At 45.4% G+C, this 19677-nt stretch overlaps 2 protein-coding genes and 1 long non-coding RNA gene across 3 annotated transcripts in view; 1 reads left to right on the top strand and 2 right to left on the bottom strand.

Annotated features, from left to right (window-relative positions):
- Positions 1-2378: 2378 nt before the first annotated feature.
- On the bottom strand, positions 2379-15117 carry NGB (neuroglobin). Its single transcript, XM_082234394.1, has 4 exons — positions 13957-15117; positions 7948-8059; positions 3481-3600; positions 2379-2770 (listed from the first exon to the last, which is right to left on the bottom strand). Exons 1-4 carry the CDS (start codon positions 14058-14060, stop codon positions 2624-2626), a joined length of 483 nt encoding a protein of 160 aa, XP_082090520.1. The 5' UTR covers positions 14061-15117; the 3' UTR covers positions 2379-2623.
- LOC309539020 overlaps positions 11442-19677 on the top strand; it is an 18357-nt gene continuing 10121 nt past the window's right edge. The window contains exon 1 of the long non-coding RNA XR_014222608.1: positions 11442-12796. This is a non-coding gene — a long non-coding RNA (uncharacterized lncRNA). The remainder of the gene's footprint in view (positions 12797-19677) is intronic.
- The window catches only part of POMT2 (protein O-mannosyltransferase 2), a 50808-nt gene continuing 47722 nt past the window's right edge, over positions 16592-19677 (bottom strand). The window contains exon 24 of the transcript XR_014222013.1: positions 16592-17425. The gene's annotated coding sequence lies outside the window, so the exon portion shown is untranslated. The remainder of the gene's footprint in view (positions 17426-19677) is intronic.

The following is a 19677-nucleotide window of genomic DNA, read 5'->3' as shown; positions in this document are numbered from 1 at the left end:
AGCTCTGCAAATAATTTCAAAAACTCTAGTTTGAGGATTCAGGTTCTCATTTCTAGACAGCATGAAATCAGTGCATTTAAACACAATTCTTACATTTGTGCAGGAGAAAGCATTTCTGATGACAAAAGAATGTGACTGTGTCTGGGTCATTAATATTTGTTTTCTCAATTGCTACTTCCATGAAGCAACTTCCTGTTTACCTCTAGGAATTTTTAATTTTATCCAGCTATTAGCACTCTCGCCACAACCATCATTCACAATATGTTTAGGGTGAGGGGTAACAAAGGAATCTTATCTACTTCCACAAACCTAGAGCTGTTTGAAAGTATCCTGAGATTGGGGTATTTGAGCAGGGAGGAAGAAGGGATAAATTATCCTCTGTATCCTCCCCACCTGGGTTGTGAGTATACAAAATATGTCACTTTCAATACACGCCCTCCCCCCAAAAATAAAAATATTGAGAAGGTTTGATCCCACTAGGCTAGTGCTCAACACCTAGGGAAGAACTAGAATGAGAGGGGGGAAACCTAGAATTATTGGCTCCACCAACAGTTGGGCCTCTCTGCTTTCTGGCCCAATGGGCACCAGCCATCCCTGCTGGCATTGCCCCTTTTGTGCAGCTCTCAGCACGTTTCAAAATAGCTGTCCCTAGGCTGCTTTGGAATTTAAATATAGAGACATGATGGAAAACTCAGAAAAAGGAATTGCTCACAAAACAGAAAAAGGCATGCAGCTCCTGACAAACACTGCAACAAACTCAAACACATCTCTGAACTAAGCTTTGACACCCAACGGGTTCCCCTCGCACGTGAACCAAATTCACAGTCGTGAGTGGGCAGTTGTTGGCACTTCGTATGGAAGCTCACATATCGTATATAAATCACAAGATATGACCGGGTAGGACTCGCATTTGGTCTGTTGGTCATGCGTAAAGCACAAGCAAAAAAATGGCTTCCCAGAGGCCCAGTAAATTGTTTGTCACTACAGTGGTGCCCCGCAAGACGAATGCCTCGCAAGACGGAAAACTCGCTAGACGAAAGAGTTTTCCATTTTGGAGGTGCTTCGCAAAACAAATTTCCTATGGGCTTGCTTCGCAAGACGACAATGTCTTGCGAGTTCCTGCTGGTTTTTTCCCCTCCCCCCCTTTTGCTAAGCCGCTTATCAGCTGATCCGATCAGCAGATAAGCCGCTAAAAGCGTTAATCCGCTAATCCTTCAATGGGCTTGCTTCGCAAGATGAAAAAACCGCTAGATGAAGAGAATCACCGAATGGATTCTTTTCGTCTTGCGAGGCACCACTGTATTTCTACTGGGACAGGCAGCTCCAGCCATGAGCCTAATTAGGGCTCCCAGGCCTTGACGGTTGGGCCTGCTAAACTGTTTTAAGTGAACTTTAGCTACCTTTCAGGGGCCCAGTGTCAACCACTGGTCGTTCTCTACCAATGGTGACAGCGGGACCATTCACACTGCCTAATCAGTTTGCCTAGGCCACCTATAAGGTAGCAGATTAAGTGGAGGAACCACAACAACCCCTGTCAGTCATCAAGGAGGACTGTCCATACCAGGACAATGCACACACACACACACACACACACACACACACCCTGCCTCCTCTCGATACAACCAGACCACCCCTGGCCCCCCTCAAGTTTTCTTAGGGGCCTTATCTGCACCTAGGTTGAAAAGCAAGGGGTGAGGAGTTTTAAATGTTCATCCACCACACCAAAAATCTTCTTTTCTAGGTTTCCTACTCCCCCACCCCCAGATGGGTTCCAAAACAACCCCAAGAACTAAGTTGCTTTCATTAAGATTTGGGCAAAGAGCAAAGGAGAATTCTGTCAAGCACCTGGAAGGCTATACCAGAAATGCCTGGGGAGGAGAGGAATGGCAGCAAAGCAGTTGCCCAGAAATGGGTTTTATACTACAGACTCTCCTTTGGCCAGAATCCAGGATGAATTTTGGAAGCTTTCCCCAGGATAAAAGCCGCATCTGTCACTAATTTCACTACAAGATTTTATTTCCACATGCTCACGGAACTGGCAGCTGCTGCATTCCCACTGGCTTTCAAGTTCTAACTTGTGGCCAAGCATTTCAAAATCCAACCATCTAGCAGCTCAGGCATACAAACAGGAGCCTTACTGTAGAATTAACCCACTTTAAAAGGCGGCGGGGGGGGGGAGCTACACTGCTTGGATAATCCCAAGGAAATGCACACACTCCTGCTTAGCTTCACTGAAACAATCGCAGGCTCACAATCTCAAGGGGGGAAAGCTAGTACAATCATCCTTCTGTGCTAAGAAATCTTTGTAATTACTCTTCTAAAGGCAATGGGGAAATAAAGAGAACGATAACATGCCTTTTGGAAGGAAAGCCGCTAGCTGCAGTTGGCATTTCAGCTTTTAATTCCGGCTTGGCTCTCTTTTGCCCCCTGCAAACAGATACGTGGAACTGCAACACTGAAATAGGGGAGCGTCATCACATTACCACAAGAAAGATGGGGAATGCAAGAGTAAAACGAGAAAGAGAGACAGAAATGTTGAGATTACTCTGAAATACACAGAGCTAGAAAGGCAAGCTTGCTTTCTCCTCGTAGCTGTTCCCACTCAAGCATCCTGGGTCCAGGTTTATTCCACTTTTCTGGGAACATCCCAGCCGCAGCTCATGGCTTTTACCACAATGCTGTACAGCTTGGTCCAGGCCTCACGCACATTCACATTGAAAGCGGGGCCGTGGCATTTTTCCAGCATATACAGCAAGGATTCGCCCACAGCCTGCAAATCAAACAGGAGACAGCAGAATCAGCATTCAAAAAGAAGCAGCTCTTAAGGAAGGGGTGGGGGTGATTTTCTGCTATCTAAAAAATGGAACTTTACTTTCAGAGTGATGGTGGAGGCACACACCCTCCAAGTTCCAAGTAATCCTCTCAATTTGGCTCTTACTGGCGCTGTCAACCATTATTTATCCCCCGTTTGCCTAACAACAGACTACCTTGCTTTTTACTTCTCTGCCTCAGAGGATCTTGCAAGTTTTGTTTGGAGCTGGAGCCTGAGCTGAGTAATGGCTAATGAATTTTTCAGAAAGCTAATCCCATCCAGTCTGTAAATCTCCTCCAGGACTTACGACTATCTCAACTGCAGACGTCGTAGCTCTTATGTCACCCCAACTTTCCTTCTGCCATGCACCCCTCTCCTTCATCTACCCAGGTCTAAAACAGCTCAGAAGTCTGCTCACTTATTTTGTGACTTATTCAGACCATGTGACTCTCCCCTCTTAACTCTCTCCACTGGTTTCCCATCCACTCTGGGATCCTGAGCAAGTTTTTTGTCCTCTCAAAACCCTCCATGACCTTGTTCCTCCTCCTCAATCTGTACTGATTTCCCAACATGTCCCTTCCTGCAACACAAACCTGGAAAGCTGAGGGAAGAATTCAAAGCAAGTCAACAGTGCCTCAGATACATCTCAAAATGAAAAGGCTCCTTACCGAAAAAGACTCCACCTTCACACCAACTGCCTGGTGTTTCTTACCCAGGTTGGCAAGGTATTCTTCCAGGCACTGCAAGTTCTCCAAATGAGTCACGGCTGCATCTATTACCAGCATTACCTACCAAGCAGACAGAACGACAAACAGGACAATCTGGTGTGTCCTTATGGAAGTAAAGGCACTCTAAAAGCCTGCAAATGTTATAGGAGACTCTGAAAGGCTTGTTCTGGATATCTCCATAAGCCTAAGAGCTCAGGTCAAGATGAAAGGGCATGCTTGAAGAAAATCTGTATTTAAATACCATTTATATTTGTCTATTACACCAATCCTGCCATTTAGGGCCTCCAGCAAATGTTACAAAACCCTTATGCAGAAAGCAAGGAAAAACCTGGAAACCAAACCCAAATCACCTGTGTGTTGATCTCCCATACACTTACCTCTTCTAGTAGCATTTACACATGTTGAAAAGCTACAACAGCCAGTGTGGCCTGTCGAAACAGATTGACATGGTTGTCCATGCAGCTGTCATGCATGACTCTCAAGGGACACATCACAGTGACACATTATCCAGCAGACTGGTGCTACAAGAAACCTTACTACCCAATTTTAGATTCAACCCTCCTGGCTGCTCTGCTATTCTTCCCACCTGCATGAGTTTTGATTTTGGCAGAGGGGAAATCACAGCCATATAACTAAAGCTGATTTCCTTGGTAACAAGCCCCCTTGATATGAATGGGATTTACTTCCTAATAGGTGCGCGCCCATCGGTGATGTTGTAGCCAAATTCAATAGGGAAAGTACCACTGGCAATTAGCTATGATAGCTGAAAATGGAGCTTCCGTACCCAGAGAGTATAGATCTGATTACCAATTAATGGAACAAGCAAGAAGGGGTGGTTCTGCTGTGCCCTGCCTGTAAAAGTCCTTAAGGAAATCAGTTTTGGAGCAGATGAGGGTGAAGTAGCTGGTGTTTAATCCAGACAAAATAGAGGCAATGGGTAGTTGAGGGTTTGGTGTTAGAAGCGCTGGTGTTCTGTTTCTTTTGCACATAGTTGCACTCCTTTAAAAGTCAGCCACAGCTTGGGAGTACTCCAAGACCCAGCCTGGCAACTGGATGATCTTGTGGCTGGAAGTACCTTTTTTTCAGCATGTGGGTCAGCTGCATCCTTCCCTTGAAAAGCCAGGAGTAGCCAGCTATTCATGCCGCGGTCACTTCCAGATTGGATTACTCTAATGTGCTCCATGTGGCTCAGCCTTTGTAGATCATAAGCTTTGACTGGTCCTGAATGCAGCTGCCAGAATGTTTACAAGACCTGGCTTTAGTACAGCAACTACCAATTCATTTCTGGGCTAAATCCTAAGTGTTCATTTTAACTTTTAAAGGCCCAGTCGACCTGTTACTAGAGCATCTGGAGAATTCTTTCCACCCACATGCCTAACCTTTATGATCATCTACAGACCCTCCAAGTGTCCCTATTTTTCAGGGGCAGTCCTGGATTTACAGAAACTGTCTCGGTTTCTGATTTGATCCTGCTTTTCCTTAGGGCATCCCTATTTTCATCAGAGAAATGTTGGAGGGCATGGATCTACTGAGGCTCTTGTTGGATGTCTCTTGGCCTACTTGAGTCTGAAGCCTCGCAGGTGGCTCTAAGGGACAGGGCCTTTCCAGTGTTAGGATACAGACAGTTGAACACTCTGCCAAAAGAGGCCCACCTGGCCCCATAGCTGCTTGTTTTTCAACAAAGCAGCTAAGACTTTCCTTCTTCACCAGGCTTTTTAAAGATAGTGTTTTCTGAGGCTGATCTTTGACTGCTACTGGTTTCTGCACCAACATCATCCTCTTATTTGCTTGTCCAACAGACTGTTTGTTTCAACTAAATTTTAGCTCATCTCTTCACAGTTTGTACTCTGCCACCCTATTTTGCAGGAAAGCAGGACAAAAATGCTGAAAAATAAATAAAACCTGACTAGCCATCCTTGGGGGTGGGGGAGAGCTAGACTAAACTTGTTCTCTTTTAATCTGACAATCTAAACACCCTATCAAACCACCTCATTTATTTTATTTCTATATTTGTATTTCTTTCCTGACTTTCCAACAAAGCATTGTCCAATGCAGCTAATAAAAAATTCATCAAAAGGGACAAAATAAAACAAATTAAAAACATGTCATAATCAAACACCAAACACCAGGCATGCAGCAGAAAACATTCTATTAAAACCAGCCCACAGCTAGGTCAAAAGTCAGTCAGAAAAGAAAGGTTGCTTATACCCCTGTAGAGTCCCTTGTCTCAATATTTTCTTAACACACCCTTGGAGTTAAGCTCATACTTGTCCTTCCTGCTTGCTCTGCTAAGCTAAATCTAATTTAAATGTGATTAAACTCATTCCTAATCTAATACAGTTAGATTTATATTAGTTTTTTAAATGCATTTTCTGCACGCAGAAAAGTAATCAGGATAGATTCATGCACACGACTTTCCACCCCAGGTAATTTTTTTACAGGTACCTCTTAGACAACAGTGGTCCTTCATGTCATACAAGTAGTTCAGATCATCAAAACACATGGGAAGCACTGTTGTTGTTTAGTCGTTTAGTTGTGTCCGACTCTTCGTGACCCCATGGACCAGAGCACGCCAGGCACTCCTGTCTTCCACTGCCTCCCGCAGTTTGGTCAGACTCGTGTTTGTGGCTTCGAGAACACTGTCCAACCATCTCGTCCTCTGTCGTCCCCTTCTCCTTGTGCCCTCAATCTTTCCCAACATCAGGGTCTTTTCCAGGGAGTCTTCTCTTCTCATGAGGTGGCCAAAGTATTGGAGCCTCAGCTTCATGATCTGTCCTTCTAGTGAGCACTCAGGGCTGATTTCCTTAAGAATGGATGCGTTTGATCTTCTTGCAGTCCATGGGACTCTCAAGAGTCTCCTCCAGCACCATAATTCAAAAGCATTAATTCTTCGGCGATCAGCCTTCTTGATGGTCCAGCTCTCACTTCCATACATCACTACTGGGAAAACCATGGCTTTAACTATACAGACCTTTGTTGGCAAGGTGATGTCTCTGCTTTTTAAGATGCTGTCTAGGTTTGCCATCGCCTTTCTCCCAAGGAGCAGGCGTCTTTTAATTTTGTGACTGCTGTCACCATCTGCAGTGATCATGGAGCCCCAAAAAGTAAAATCTCTCACTGCCTCCATTTCTTCCCCTTCTATTTGCCAGGAGGTGATGAGACCAGTGGCCATGATCTTCGTTTTTTTGATGTTGAGCTTCAGACCATATTTTGCGCTCTCCTCTTTCACCCTCATTAATAGGTTCTTTAATTCCTCCTCACTTTCTGACATCAAGGTTGTGTCATCTGCATATCTGAGGTTGTTGATATTTCTTCCGGCGATCTTAATTCCAGCTTGGGATTCATCCAGTCCAGCCTTTCGCATGATGAATTCTGCATATAAGTTAAATAAACAGGGAGACAATATACAGCCTTGCCGTACTCCTTTCCTAATTTTGAACCAATCAGTTGTTCCATATCCAGTTCTAACTGTAGCTTCTTGTCCCACATAGAGATTTCTCAGGAGACAGATGAGGTGATCAGGCACTCCCATTTCTTTAAGAACTTGCCATAGTTTGCTGTGGTCGACACAGTCAAAGGCTTTTGCGTAGTCAATGAAGCAGAAGTAAGATGTCTTTCTGGAACTCTCTAGCTTTCTCCATAATCCAGTGCATGTTTGCAATTTGGTCTCTGGTTCCTCTGCCCCTTCGAAATCCAGCTTGCACTTCTGGGAGTTCTTGGTCCACATACTGCTTGAGCCTTCCTTGTAGAATTTTAAGCATAACCTTGCTAGCGTGTGAAATGAGTGCAATTGTGCGGTAGTTAGAGCATTCTTTGACACTGCCCTTCTTTGGGATTGGGATGTAGACTGATCTTCTCCAATCCTCTGGCCACTGCAGAGTTTTCCAAATTTGCTGGCATATTAAGTGTAGCACCTTAACAGCATCATCTTTTAAAATTTTAAATAGTTCAGCTGGGAAGCACCGGGCACCAATTAATATTTCCCCATTCCCTAGCAGTGTAGAATAAATAATAGCTTATTATAATTTTACTGACTTTGTGTTAAATGATACTTCTTGGTGAAGAGGATACACAAAGGGCTGTTGGGGCAGAGCAAGAGAGTTTTGAAGCTGCATTTGTTGGCTACAGTCAACAAACTTCTTCCAAGCATCTCAGGAAAATGTGCAAGGTCACCTGTATACCATTTGATCCCCTGTAAGGTAGGTCCATCTGAGAGAGAACAACTGGCCCAGACTTACTCAACAAGCTCCTTTCACCCCAAGAGCTTCATGGAAGAGTAGGGATTTGAACCCAGCCCTCCCAGGCCCTAGCCAAACACACTAAGCAGGATACCCCACGGCCACTTGCCAGCATAGCCTTTGCTATAGTTGAAGACAATTACCAGAAGAACTCCTTTACACCTCTCACCTTTCTAATGTGTTCCAGGAACTCAGGTGACGAGAGGCACTCCTGAGGAGTAGAGAACTTCCTGCAGTTGTACTGGAAAAGGGGCAAGAGGTCAGGGTCCAAATCAAAAAGCCTGAAAGACATCAACCCAACAATTATTTGGCCTCCATACAAATCGGGCAGACATCCCATCCCATCTCTCTTTCCCATCCTCATGGAACATCTTAGCTCCTGGGGAGGCCCAAGAAAGCAAGCCAGTCACAGGACAAGGCTGATGTCAGGGGAGGAAAGGATGTATTCCTCATCTCTTGCACAGCCTCCCCTCATGCCCAGACTGCCTTCAGGGAAACAAACCAGGTACCACAGAGAACAAGGAGTGGTACCCAACTAGGTTTTATTCCAAAAGTAGACCTACTGAAATGAATAGGCTTTAGTAATATTCATTAATTCCAATAGGTATACACGGAGTAAAACTTAGTTGATTACCACCCAGGGCATTTTTCTTCTCTCGGTACAACTTCCCCTGTCCCTTTACAGTTGGTTTCTGGGAAAGAAAAATGGAGACCCAGCACAACTCTCAGGCACTATCTCTGTTGCCTGCTGAAAATGTTCCCCTATCAACAAGCATTTCAGGTAGCAATCTTTCCCAATCTCCATCTGTATTGGACTTGTTTTAAACAAATTTCAAAATGCTTTAATTGTTTCATTACTACTTCCCAGTCACTTGAGCTCTCCCTGCGAGCACAGCCTGTCCAGGAGGGGAAGGCAAGGCAAATGGAGGTCTGCCACCGCCCCTTTCCCCTTGCTCATCTCATGGGGCTCTTATGCTTGGAGTGGGACTGAAGCCAGTTTCTCAGCTGAGCATGTAGAAACGTCCCACTCAAATATGTGTTTAAGAAATGGGGAAGGGTCCATTCATTCCTGGTATAAACAGCAATCTCCATTTATCGTGCTGTAGCATCACACTGCTAGATCGTAGCAATAATAGGGGGTCGAAGACTGGCTGTTTTAGAGAGGCAGAGACAGAAAGACACACACACAGAGAGAGAAAGATGTGTGAAGTGACAAAGACCTGGATAGCAGAAAAATCTGAGAACATCATAAGCATTTTGCAAGAGCACTGGAAGATCGCCAGCACCAAGCTTTTCTCTGAAAAAAAAAGCTGAGTTTAGTACACACCATTTACTCCACCACAGCCGCTGTAAGTTACCACCCTTGCGCAAAAGAGCATAAGATGTGTTGAAAACATCCTCAGTTCTTCTCGTAGCAATGACTTGTTTTGTTGTCTGTTTCCAAACTCCCTTCGGTAGGATCTGTTCTGCCCTTCTGCGCCTCCCACCAACATACACAGTCAAAATACCCACTAACCACAGTCTCTTAACACAACATTCAAAGGGTCTTCACTTCCAGACTGCATTGAGATTAGACTCTCCCTTCTTCATTCCCCGACACAGCCCAAAATCCACATCAGCTTTTTGTTGCCAGGTTGCATTTCACACATGCATGTCATCCCTGGTGCCCTTTCAACCCTTACTGCCTTCCTAAGCTCATCTCTCTGGTAATTCACCTCCTAGATTGACAGGAACCCTTTTTTCCCTATTTATATGGTACACATCTCTCCTGACTAATAAGGATGAACGAGAATCTGTTGCAATATCGTTCCATATACCGGCCTGAATTCTGCTCTCTGCTATTCGCTGAACAATTTTATACAGTGGTATAAAACATGTAATGGTATCTCAAAGAATGGTTTGCTCCATGCAGGAACTCAAAACTCACAATCCTTCAAAGTCAAGGTAATGCAAGGGACTGGTGTCGTCCATCAGACAGGGGCTATAAAGCAGTTTGCAGCAAAATAAAAAATTGCAACAAAGACTTCATAATACTACCTGTCAGCATGAGGAGAATACCGGCCTACCTCAACAACATTTACAACAATCAGTAGGGTAGACCAGTATTCTCCACATGCTTCAGAAGGGAGGCTGAGAGTTATGAAGTAAGTAAAAGAGATGAGATTTGAACCAGAGCGTTCCTCGCTCAAACTCTTAGCAGCTACGCCACGGAATGTAGACAGTCTGTTTAGGCCATCATAGACAATGGTCACTGGTAGGCTTGTACTTTGTCACTTTATCTGTTTTTTAAACAATCAACAACACATCTATGCTCATTGCAGTTGTAACATCCTATTAATAACTTTGTGTCATGCACAAGGTAGCTCTGTCACTGACTCTAGATAATTATTAAATAATCTAAACAGTATCAGCCTCACTCCATATAATTTGCTTTCCTCTATGATGAAAAATGCCTGTATTCCTAACCACAGCTTTCTGGATTTTAACTAGAGGATGTTTGAATGCATAAGAGGGTGCATTTCTGACTGTTGACTTTCCACAGAAAGGAGTGTTTGCTAAAAAGCTCTCTTAAAAACAAACACAAAGCCTATGTTTGCAATGTTCGGCTAACCACCCCCTCTACATTTTTGCTGATACTCTCAACACACTTAAAGGGGTTAGTGAAGCAAGACATCTCTTTGGAGACACCAAGCCAACTCTTCCTCCATGAGTTTTGTTGTGTTACATATTCAATAGATAAACTAGTCTTAATAACGATTTCCATCATATTGCACAATACAGTATAGAATTGTCTGGAAGGGTTCTAATTTCCTGGTTCCTGCTGAAAATACAGGTGCTACAATGACCATTTCAGCAATTTGCTGGAAAAGTTTTCTGATTTTAAATTACATACCTTAGTTAACAATTTTACCTTTGAACTCTTGAAGAACCCATGTGAACACAATTCAGCCCTGCTAACCTGTCACTTTCTCATTTGTCTACTCCTTCTGAAGCTTTGTGCATCCCTTCCAAACCTTTAAGCACCCTCTGATAATTTCGTCTTCGTATTCATCGAGTGGGTTTTACTGCATTTGGCCCAGAGAAACAAAGTTGTGTGTTTATTAATTAATGGAGGAGTAATACAGCTATTCAGTTTCCCATAAGGCATTTTTTACTGGGGGGGAAATTCATTGTGGAAAAGGCAAATGGTGACTCGACCAACACAGATCCTGCAGCCATTTGTAGTATCAACACACACACACCCTTGGCAGAAAAGAAAGAAGCTTTGCTTCCATCCCTCACTGCCAATAGTCAGCCCCACCCCTGAAAAACTACTAAAGAATAATTTATCTTCCCGCAGGAGAAATCTCCTATAAACAGAGCAGAGAATTCCCAGAAGCTGTTTGCACACCACTTTAAAGGATACCTTACCTACATTGCATTGCCCATTTTATATTACCAGCTCCACCCATCCATATTCTACATGGGGAGCTGGAGTTGACTGTGTTGGACTCACTGGCAGAGGAAGAGGAGTGTAGGGGGAGCACCTTGCCCCCCGGCAGTGAAATACTGGTGGGGTGCCATCGTGGCTCCCCCCCCTGCCCGCGCTGAGCACCACGCCCGCAGGACGCATGCCAGCCCCACCCCCACCTGCTCTCCGCCCCCCACCCCGGTGCTGGGGCATGAAGCTCTGCCACTGGTTGGACTTTGATTCTTAGAAACTAAAATCTAACAGTCCCAAAGTCAGACAAAGCAAGTGGAATTTCAATGGCCAGGCTGCCATCCACCACACACAAGCAGCAGATAAACAGTTCTGTTCTCTGTGTAGGAGAAGGGATCATAGCTCAGGGGTAGAGCATGCTAAAGGCTGGAGGTTCAATTTATTATGTCTGCAATTAAAAAGAACAAAGGATCAGATAGGAGGTGATGTGAGAGACCTCTGCTCAAGATCCTGGACAGCCACTGCCAGCCACGTGTCGACAAGTACACAAATGATCTGACCTTGTATGAAAGGCAGCTCTAGGGGAGCACAACAGGTCTGGTCACACCAGGTGCAAAGCTTCTGGGACACTGCAACTATGAGATCTAACAGAAGGCGAGGGGACACCGGATTTTGGCATTGCAAAGGGCACCCCTGAAATTTGAGATGCCAAGATCTGTCACTTGTATAGGGCAGCTTCCTAGGTTCCAAATCCCATTCTTCACACTATAGACTCTCCTTAGTCCATGTTGAGCAAACGCCACGCTTACCTGCCTCGATTTTCCTGTCTATACAATGGAAAGTTAAAGAGTGGCTGGGAGCAGGTGGGTGAACATTGGCTGCAGAGCAGCCTCTGCACAAACTCCTCTGTGAATGGAGGAATAAAGTTTGTTGCTTCCTGTAAAACCAAGCACGGCCTTCCAGAGGCTCAAAGCGTTTGTCCCATCTGCGTCTCCCAGCTCTGTACTCCTCAGCTTCAGGGTTAATGGCATGCACCCGGGCACTCAGCTGTTCTCTCGCATGCACCATTTCCTCTGCCCTGGGACTGATCCCGGAATGAATCAAGCCTCTCCCCAAGGGCCAGGCCTGGCCTTGGCTCCCGTGATTGCCATGTCACATGCAATTAGGAAGCCGCTCTGATACACTCTGCAGAGCTGAGGACTGTGGAGCTACTCCCTGATTGAGAGAAAACTCTCATCTGCCACAACGACAAGAAGATATCAAAGGGAAGACTTAGAGCTCACACAACCTTCTTCCTGTGTTCCTGGCCTGTCTTTTTAAACAGCTTGCTGGCCTTTAATCCTCATGGAGTTTCGTATGAAAATCACATCAATACTTGCACCCTTCGAACCCATAGAGGTGCTATGTTGCCCAAGCTTAAGCCAAAGTAAGCCTTCACAGGACTGCACAAGCTCTTTGCTCTGTCTGGACTCATCTAACGCTTCATTTTCTGAAATGAAAAAAGTCCTGCTGGAACTCAAGCCTGTCTAGGAGTCCCCTCTTTCTGACCCAGAAGCCTTGCGGCACAAGCCTATATGTGTCTGGGACTTACATTCAGGTAAGCTCATACAGAATTGCCACCTTAACTATCCATCACATATTTACATGGGTTTGTTGTGACTGACTGGTGTTTATTAAAAGGCACTCTGCACATGCTCAGTGGCACTCATTACTTTGCATATTCTAGGGGTACTCCAGGGAAATGAAAGCAAATACAGTATTAGCAACAAGCTCTAGCTCAAGTAAAGTCCTGGTGTCTCGGGGGGAGGGGGATGTAAGAAAGAGAAATTATTTAATTAACCTAATTCAATGTTGTTTTATTTATATTAAATGTAGACTTCAGTATCCTTTCTAAATAATGTTAAATATTGTCTAGGCTTTTGTCTTCTATTAATTTTATTGTATACAGCTCATTCCCCCCATATATATATGTATTTTTGTTTGTGGTTTAAATTTTTATTTATAGTGGGGGTTAGAGAAGATGGGGCCCCTCTCCCTCATTAGAAACTAACAGAAACCAGCCCTGCACTTCTGGGACAAGAAGAGCCCCAGCACAGAGGTGTATATGTGACCTGCAGGTAGACTTCTCAAGCCTAGAAAGCGCTCATGTTAGGCACCAACATGGAACAGTGATATATAAATGTGGTTTTTTATATATATAAAAAGCTAATTTAGAAAGAGAGGCACTTTACTTCACCTATTACACTTTGGCTGCACAGGAAAACACTTCCATGTTGGAAGCAAGTCTGTCACCCGTGTCATATATAAATCACCTGCAAATAACCAAGCAGGTCTACACTCGCATAACCAATACACACGATCTGCCCGCTTCCCCGCCACCACTTCAGACGTCCCACCCCTGTGATGTGTGAAGAGGAACCAAACCCCTGCTAGAAGGAGCTTGCTCGTTCCCGGCAGAGATTCACCACCAACAAATCTAAGCATGGAGACTCTGGGAATATGGAGCGTAAAGATCGTGGCGGAGAAGGTGGAACAAAGTTTCTCACCGGAGTCTTTCAAGCTGTGAAACCAAGTTGGGTCAAGATGGTCTGCTTTGCAAAGGACCGTCCCCACTTCAGGCGTCGTGGAGACACACCTGGCTCTTTGATTCTCCCGGGCAGATCCTCGATTCCCCCTTACAACCTTCCTCCGGCATCTGGCCTCGCACGTGCTCCCTCCAACCGAGCCCAGCCTGCCCCTCTCCCTTCTCCCCCTTACCTGGTAAACAAGACCAAGCCGTGCTCGATGGGGCTGCTGTTCACTTTCTCCCAGCTCTCTCGGATCAGCTTCTGGTCCGCGCTGGAAAGTCCGTCGCTCTCCATTTTCCCGGAGAGGCGCAACTGGAGGCGCAGCGCCGCTTGGAGAGCAGGAGACGCCGCCGCCGCCGCCGCCCCCTCCCGGACGCGCGGCGAGGCTGGCTGTGCGCTCCGAGCAACAGGTGGCGGCCCGGATCCCGCGGCGATCCCAGGCTCGATCCGCTCGCGAGGCACTTCAGATCCCCCTTGCGCTCGAGACTTGCGCTCCCATGGCGGGATCGGTTGCGCCAGGGAGAAGCACAGAGTCCGCGCCTTGGCTACTTACTCCTTAGGGCGCCGCGTGGTTGGCTTGAGGAAGATCCCCTCGCCTGGCCTGAAGAGGACTCCGAGTGCCCCAGGGGGACGCCATACCGTTGCTCGCAGCAGCCGCAGAGAGGGTGGGATCCTGCCTTCCTCAATCCCGGGTCTGATCTCCGAGGGCCAACTCTGGCCTCGCCTCGCCGCCTCCTCCTCGCCGCGGCAGCACCTTCCCAGCTCCCAGCAGGAAGATCAAGGCAAGAGGAGCTCTTAAAGGGGCAGCGCCCAACTCAGGCTCCGACGTTGCCAGCCTCCCACCTTTAAGTCAAAGGAATCCAGCTTTCCCCCAGCCCCCACTCTGTGGTTTTAACAAGTCCGAAACACGTAAGTGAAGCTTTCTGCATCCCTGCCAAGAGAAGGCTCGAAGTCCTTCAGGAGTCTAAAGGGCATGTTCACAAGTTCAGCTTCCACTGGTGCAAGCATCCTAGTGTTTTGGTGCATGCTGCTGTTTTTGAATCAAGGCTGCAGTCCAGCCATGTTTACTCACAAGTATGTGGATAGGACAGCACTTCTCAGGCACGCATATTTCCGCACGGTGACAAACTACCCAGTATGTTGTGATCAATAAACTTTTATCTCTCTCCTCCCGTCAAAAAGGTCTTGAAATATTGCAGAAATATCTCCTTCCAATATTTTGGACAGAAAGATTTTGATATGCAAGTTGAAGAACTCCACATGAAAAAGATGTCATCAAAACCTTGAACACTGATCACACTTCAAAGCTGAACCTGATCCCCAAAAATCAAATTATTCTAGGGATGTATGTAACCACAGCTGCCCGAATTCTGGTAGCACAAAAGTGGAGGACAAAGTACCATCATGAGAAGGATGGCACCTTAAAATATTAGGGGCTGCATCAATAGGAGTATAGCATCTAGATCAAGGGAAGTAATAGTGCCACTGTATTTTGCTCTGGTCAGACCACACCTGGAGTACTGTGTCCAGTTCTGGGCACCACAGTTCAAGAAGGACACTGACAAACTGGAACGTGTCCAGAGGAGGGCAACCAAAATGGTCAAAGGCCTGGAAACGATGCCTTATGAGGAACGGCTAAGGGAGCTGGGCATGTTTAGCCTGGAGAAGAGGAGGTTAAGGGGTGATATGATAGCCGTGTTCAAATATACAAAAGGATGTCACATAGAGGAGGGAGAAAGGTTGTTTTCTGCTGCTCCAGAGAAGCGGACACAGAGCAATGGATCCAAACTACAAGAAAGAAGATTCCACCTAAACATTAGGAAGAACTTCCTGACAGTAAGAGCTGTTCGACAGTGGAATTTGCTGCCAAGGAGTGTGGTGGAGTCTCCTACTTTGGAGGTCTTTAAGCAGAGGCTTGACAACCATATGTCAGGAGTGCTCTGATGATGTTTCCTGCTTGGCAGGGGGTTGGACTCGATGGCCCTTGTGGTCTCTTCCAACTCTATGATTCTATGATTCTACGAATATATAGAACTTGCCAGCATGACAAATAGATTAAGAAATAAATATGATAATTTAAAAGAGGACTGGATATTAAATATAGATTATATGGGAAAATATTACAACAAGAAAATAACTGGCTGAAAAAAACAGGCTGACAAAAGTACGCAGCAGTAGAGGTTACAACGTGGGATAATATAATGAAAACAACTGAGTAGAGTCAGAAAACACAGTTGAAAAGATAGCTGTTAGGAAACCAAGCAAAGAGTAGAAGGGGAGTAAAAGTGAAGGTTTATGAGAGTCAAATAAATTGGAGGAATACTGTTGCTACCCAGCAACCAGTATTGCCTCAGCACCTCTGAACACTAAAGCTTTTTTTAAAAAATAATAATTCCCCTTCCAATGGCTAAAGAAAATCTTTTTGTCCCCGTAATCCATACATAATTATAAGGTGCTTGAGCAACAGGTCTTGCTTCAAGTTTCTGGGAAATGAATGTGTGAGGAACAGCCTTTGCCAGCTTAGTCCCTTCAGCTGTTTCAGACCAAAGTCCCATCACCCTCAGTCAGCAAAATTGTAACCTGGAAAATATGGACTCTACGATCATGTGAGGGCCTTCTTTGTGTGCCTCCTTCACGAGAGGATCGGACGGTAGCAACATGAGAACGGGGCCTTCTCTGCAGTGGCTCCCCCTTTGTGGAATACTCTTCCCAGGGAGCTTTGCCTGGCGCCCTCATTATACATCTTTAGATGCCAAGTGAAAACATTCTTCTTCAACCAGGCCTTTAACTGTGCAATATTCTACAGCTTTTTGATTTTTTTGGGGGGGGGAGTGTTATTGCTTTATTTTTGTTCTATTTATTTGTGCTTTTATCTTGTATTTTTATTTTGTGAACTACTCAGATCTTTGGGTAAGGGGCAGTATATAAATTAAATAAATAAATTATTTTACAAAGGGATTTAGGCTAAACGTCAGCAAGAACCTCCATCCTGATGGCATGAGCTGTTCAATAGTAGAGCAGGCTGGCATGGAAGGTAGCAGTCTCTCCTTCGTTAGGGGTTTTTATGCAGAGGCTGGATGGCCACCTAACTGCAATGCTGTAGGCAGCAGATTTCCTGAATCAGGAGGGATGGGACTAGTTCAACTTTATGATTCTGTACAGTGCTTTTTTTCTGGGAGGATGCAGGGGTACGCATACCACGAAACAGTTTGTGAATCTAACAGGAGAAGAAAGAAGTAAAAAAAATAAAATTAGTTTCTTCTCTAGCACGGTGAATCATCAGTTCTGTTGCTACCCCAATGGCGGCATCATTTTCTGTCACGGTGTTTCCTGAGTCTCAGACAGAAGCGAGTGTTTAATGTGTGAAGTAGGAATTGGAATCTAGCACAGTGATAGGTCAGTTTTGTTGTTACCATCTCCAGTGGCGGCTTCATTTCCTTTCCTGGTGATTTTCTTGAGTCAAAATGAGACTACCCCTAAACATTTTTTTTAGAAAAAAAGCACTGATTCTATGCACTAACCTGTATATAGTGTTGCAGCATAGCCTGACACTTAACAGTGGGACAAACGGCTCCAATGTTTGGGGGCTAAAGAGAACAGTTTGTGCAGCCTGCATTTGGCCATAGCCAGGGCATTGTTTCCTTCAAAGGAGAGGAATGCTGCATTGGAAAAATGGGGAAACACAACAAAGGTGATTCGGAATACATTATGCATCTTATCTACTTTCCAGTTGGTTTACAGAAACCAGGGGTAGAAAACAAATAGTACCATCTCATGCTAGGCAAGAGTTCTCTTTGCTGTTGGCTAAAGAATTCTTTTTTAAAAAAATAATAATTGCAAGTAGCTCTAACTGGAGAAAAATGCAACACATAAGTGAAGTGCCTAGCAACAGAACAAAGGCTTGAAACCAGTTCGCCCAGTACCCAGACTGCTTTTCCAAAGTATTAGACAATGCTTTTTTCAGTGTTGTCCACTCCCTCCAATATTCTCAACATAACATTTAAAGCTAAAGTGTCCTCAAGCTCCCGATCACTGTCAGCCAGCCTCTTACAGCTAAACCTTCAAATTACTTAGCCTTGAGTACTACTGAATCGATCGCAAGAATGCCAGGCAAGCCACATGATCCAAACAGGACTTCAAACCTTCAAATTACTTAGCCTTGAGTACTACTGAATCGATCGCAAGAATGCCAGGCAAGCCACATGATCCAAACTGTTGTCCATTTAGGGTTCAAGGCAAATAAATAACGCACCATATTTTTCGCTCTATAAGATGCACCAGACCACAAGACGCACCTAGTTTTTGGAGGAGGAAAACAAGAAAAAATTATTCTGAATCTCAGAAGCCAGAACAACAAGAGGGATCGCTGCGCAGCGAAAGCAGCAATCCTTCTTGCTGTTCTGGCTTCTGGGATAGCTGCGCAGCCTGCATTCGCTCCATAAGACGCACACACATTTCCCCTTACTTTTTAGGAGGGAAAAAGTGAGTCTTATAGAGCAAAAAATACGGTATTTTGTGTAGTACTTCTGAACAAAGTAAATCTTTTTTAAAATGCTTTTGCTGCTGGAATGAGAAGAGAAAAGCCCCCTCCTTTTGTGCAACCCCCTCCTTGCACACAGATCATCCCCAATATAACCTCTTGCATCTTCCTTCCTCCACACGTTGCAACTACCAGGCACCTTCCACCCAATTAGGAAGCCACCATCTCCAATCCTGCAGCCCATTCTGTACCCTTCCTTTCATCTTTACCCCAATTCACTTTCTGCCTTTTCTCTTTTTTGCATCCCCCCTTCTTTGGACCCACGTTCACCCCACCCCCTTTCCCTTCCCCTTTCCCTTCCTTTTTGAGATTCCCCTTTGCACACAGACCAATCACATTTCTGCGCCTCCTTTCCTCTCCTGTTCTGTAGTCCCCTTTGCACACCCACCCACTCCATGACAATAGATGTTTAAGATGAATAGACTCTTCAGTGCAAGCCTGTCAGTTGGCTTGTTCAGTGACAGTAAAGTTCAGTTGATGGATGTTGTACATATGTGGGTGGTGGTCTGCTTATTCATAAAATATCCACTCTAAATTACAACACTGAATCTAGAACTTCATATTGAAGTAAACACCTGGAGTGAAATGCATTGTGTGAGGGTACTATGGAACATTTGAGGTTCTGCATCCTTCATCTCTCTCATATGAGGTAGCTGAAGAATAATGATGATGATGATTACTATTATTTTATTATTTATGCCTACCCATGGGACGCGGGTGGAGCTGTGGGGATGCGGGTGGCGCTGTAGTCTAAACCACAGAGCCTAGGGCTTGTCGATCAGAAGGTCGGTGGTTTGAATCCCCGCAACAGGATGAGCTCCCATTGCTCAGTCCCATCTCCTGCCAACCTAGCAGTTCTAAAGCACGTCAGAGTGCAAGGAGATCAATAGGTACCGCTCCGGCAGGAAGGTAAATGGCTTTTCCATGCACTGCTCTGGTTCGCCAGAAGTGACTTAGTCATGCTGGCCACATGACCCGGAAGCTGTACACCGGCTCCCTCAGCCAGTAAAGCGAGATGAGCACCGCAACCCCAGAGTCGTCCGCAAATGGACCTAATGATCAGGGGTCCCTTTACCTTTACCCACCCATCTGGAATGGAAGCAGGAGAAATTTGAGTACAGCAAGGAGGAGGGGGCACAGACACATTCCCCTTTATTTCGCCCAATGCCCCTCTTGCTCCTTCACGGCAGTGCAAATGCCCCCTTCAACACCACCAACTTCCACCTGCCTCCACCCCAATTTCACACCATCTCCAGATTCCCCCCACCCCCATTCCTAGAGTCCTAAAAGTGTCCTACCCAGCAGCGGAGCATATGCCTGTGCTGCCCAGGGTGGGCATACTCCTGAGGGGCGCGGGGGCGCTCCCGAGGG

This window comes from Podarcis vaucheri (assembly GCF_965113315.1).
Source record: "Podarcis vaucheri genome assembly, chromosome: 1".
Classification (NCBI taxonomy): domain Eukaryota; kingdom Metazoa; phylum Chordata; class Lepidosauria; order Squamata; family Lacertidae; genus Podarcis; species Podarcis vaucheri.
This window is presented reverse-complemented; position numbering and strand designations above follow the sequence as displayed.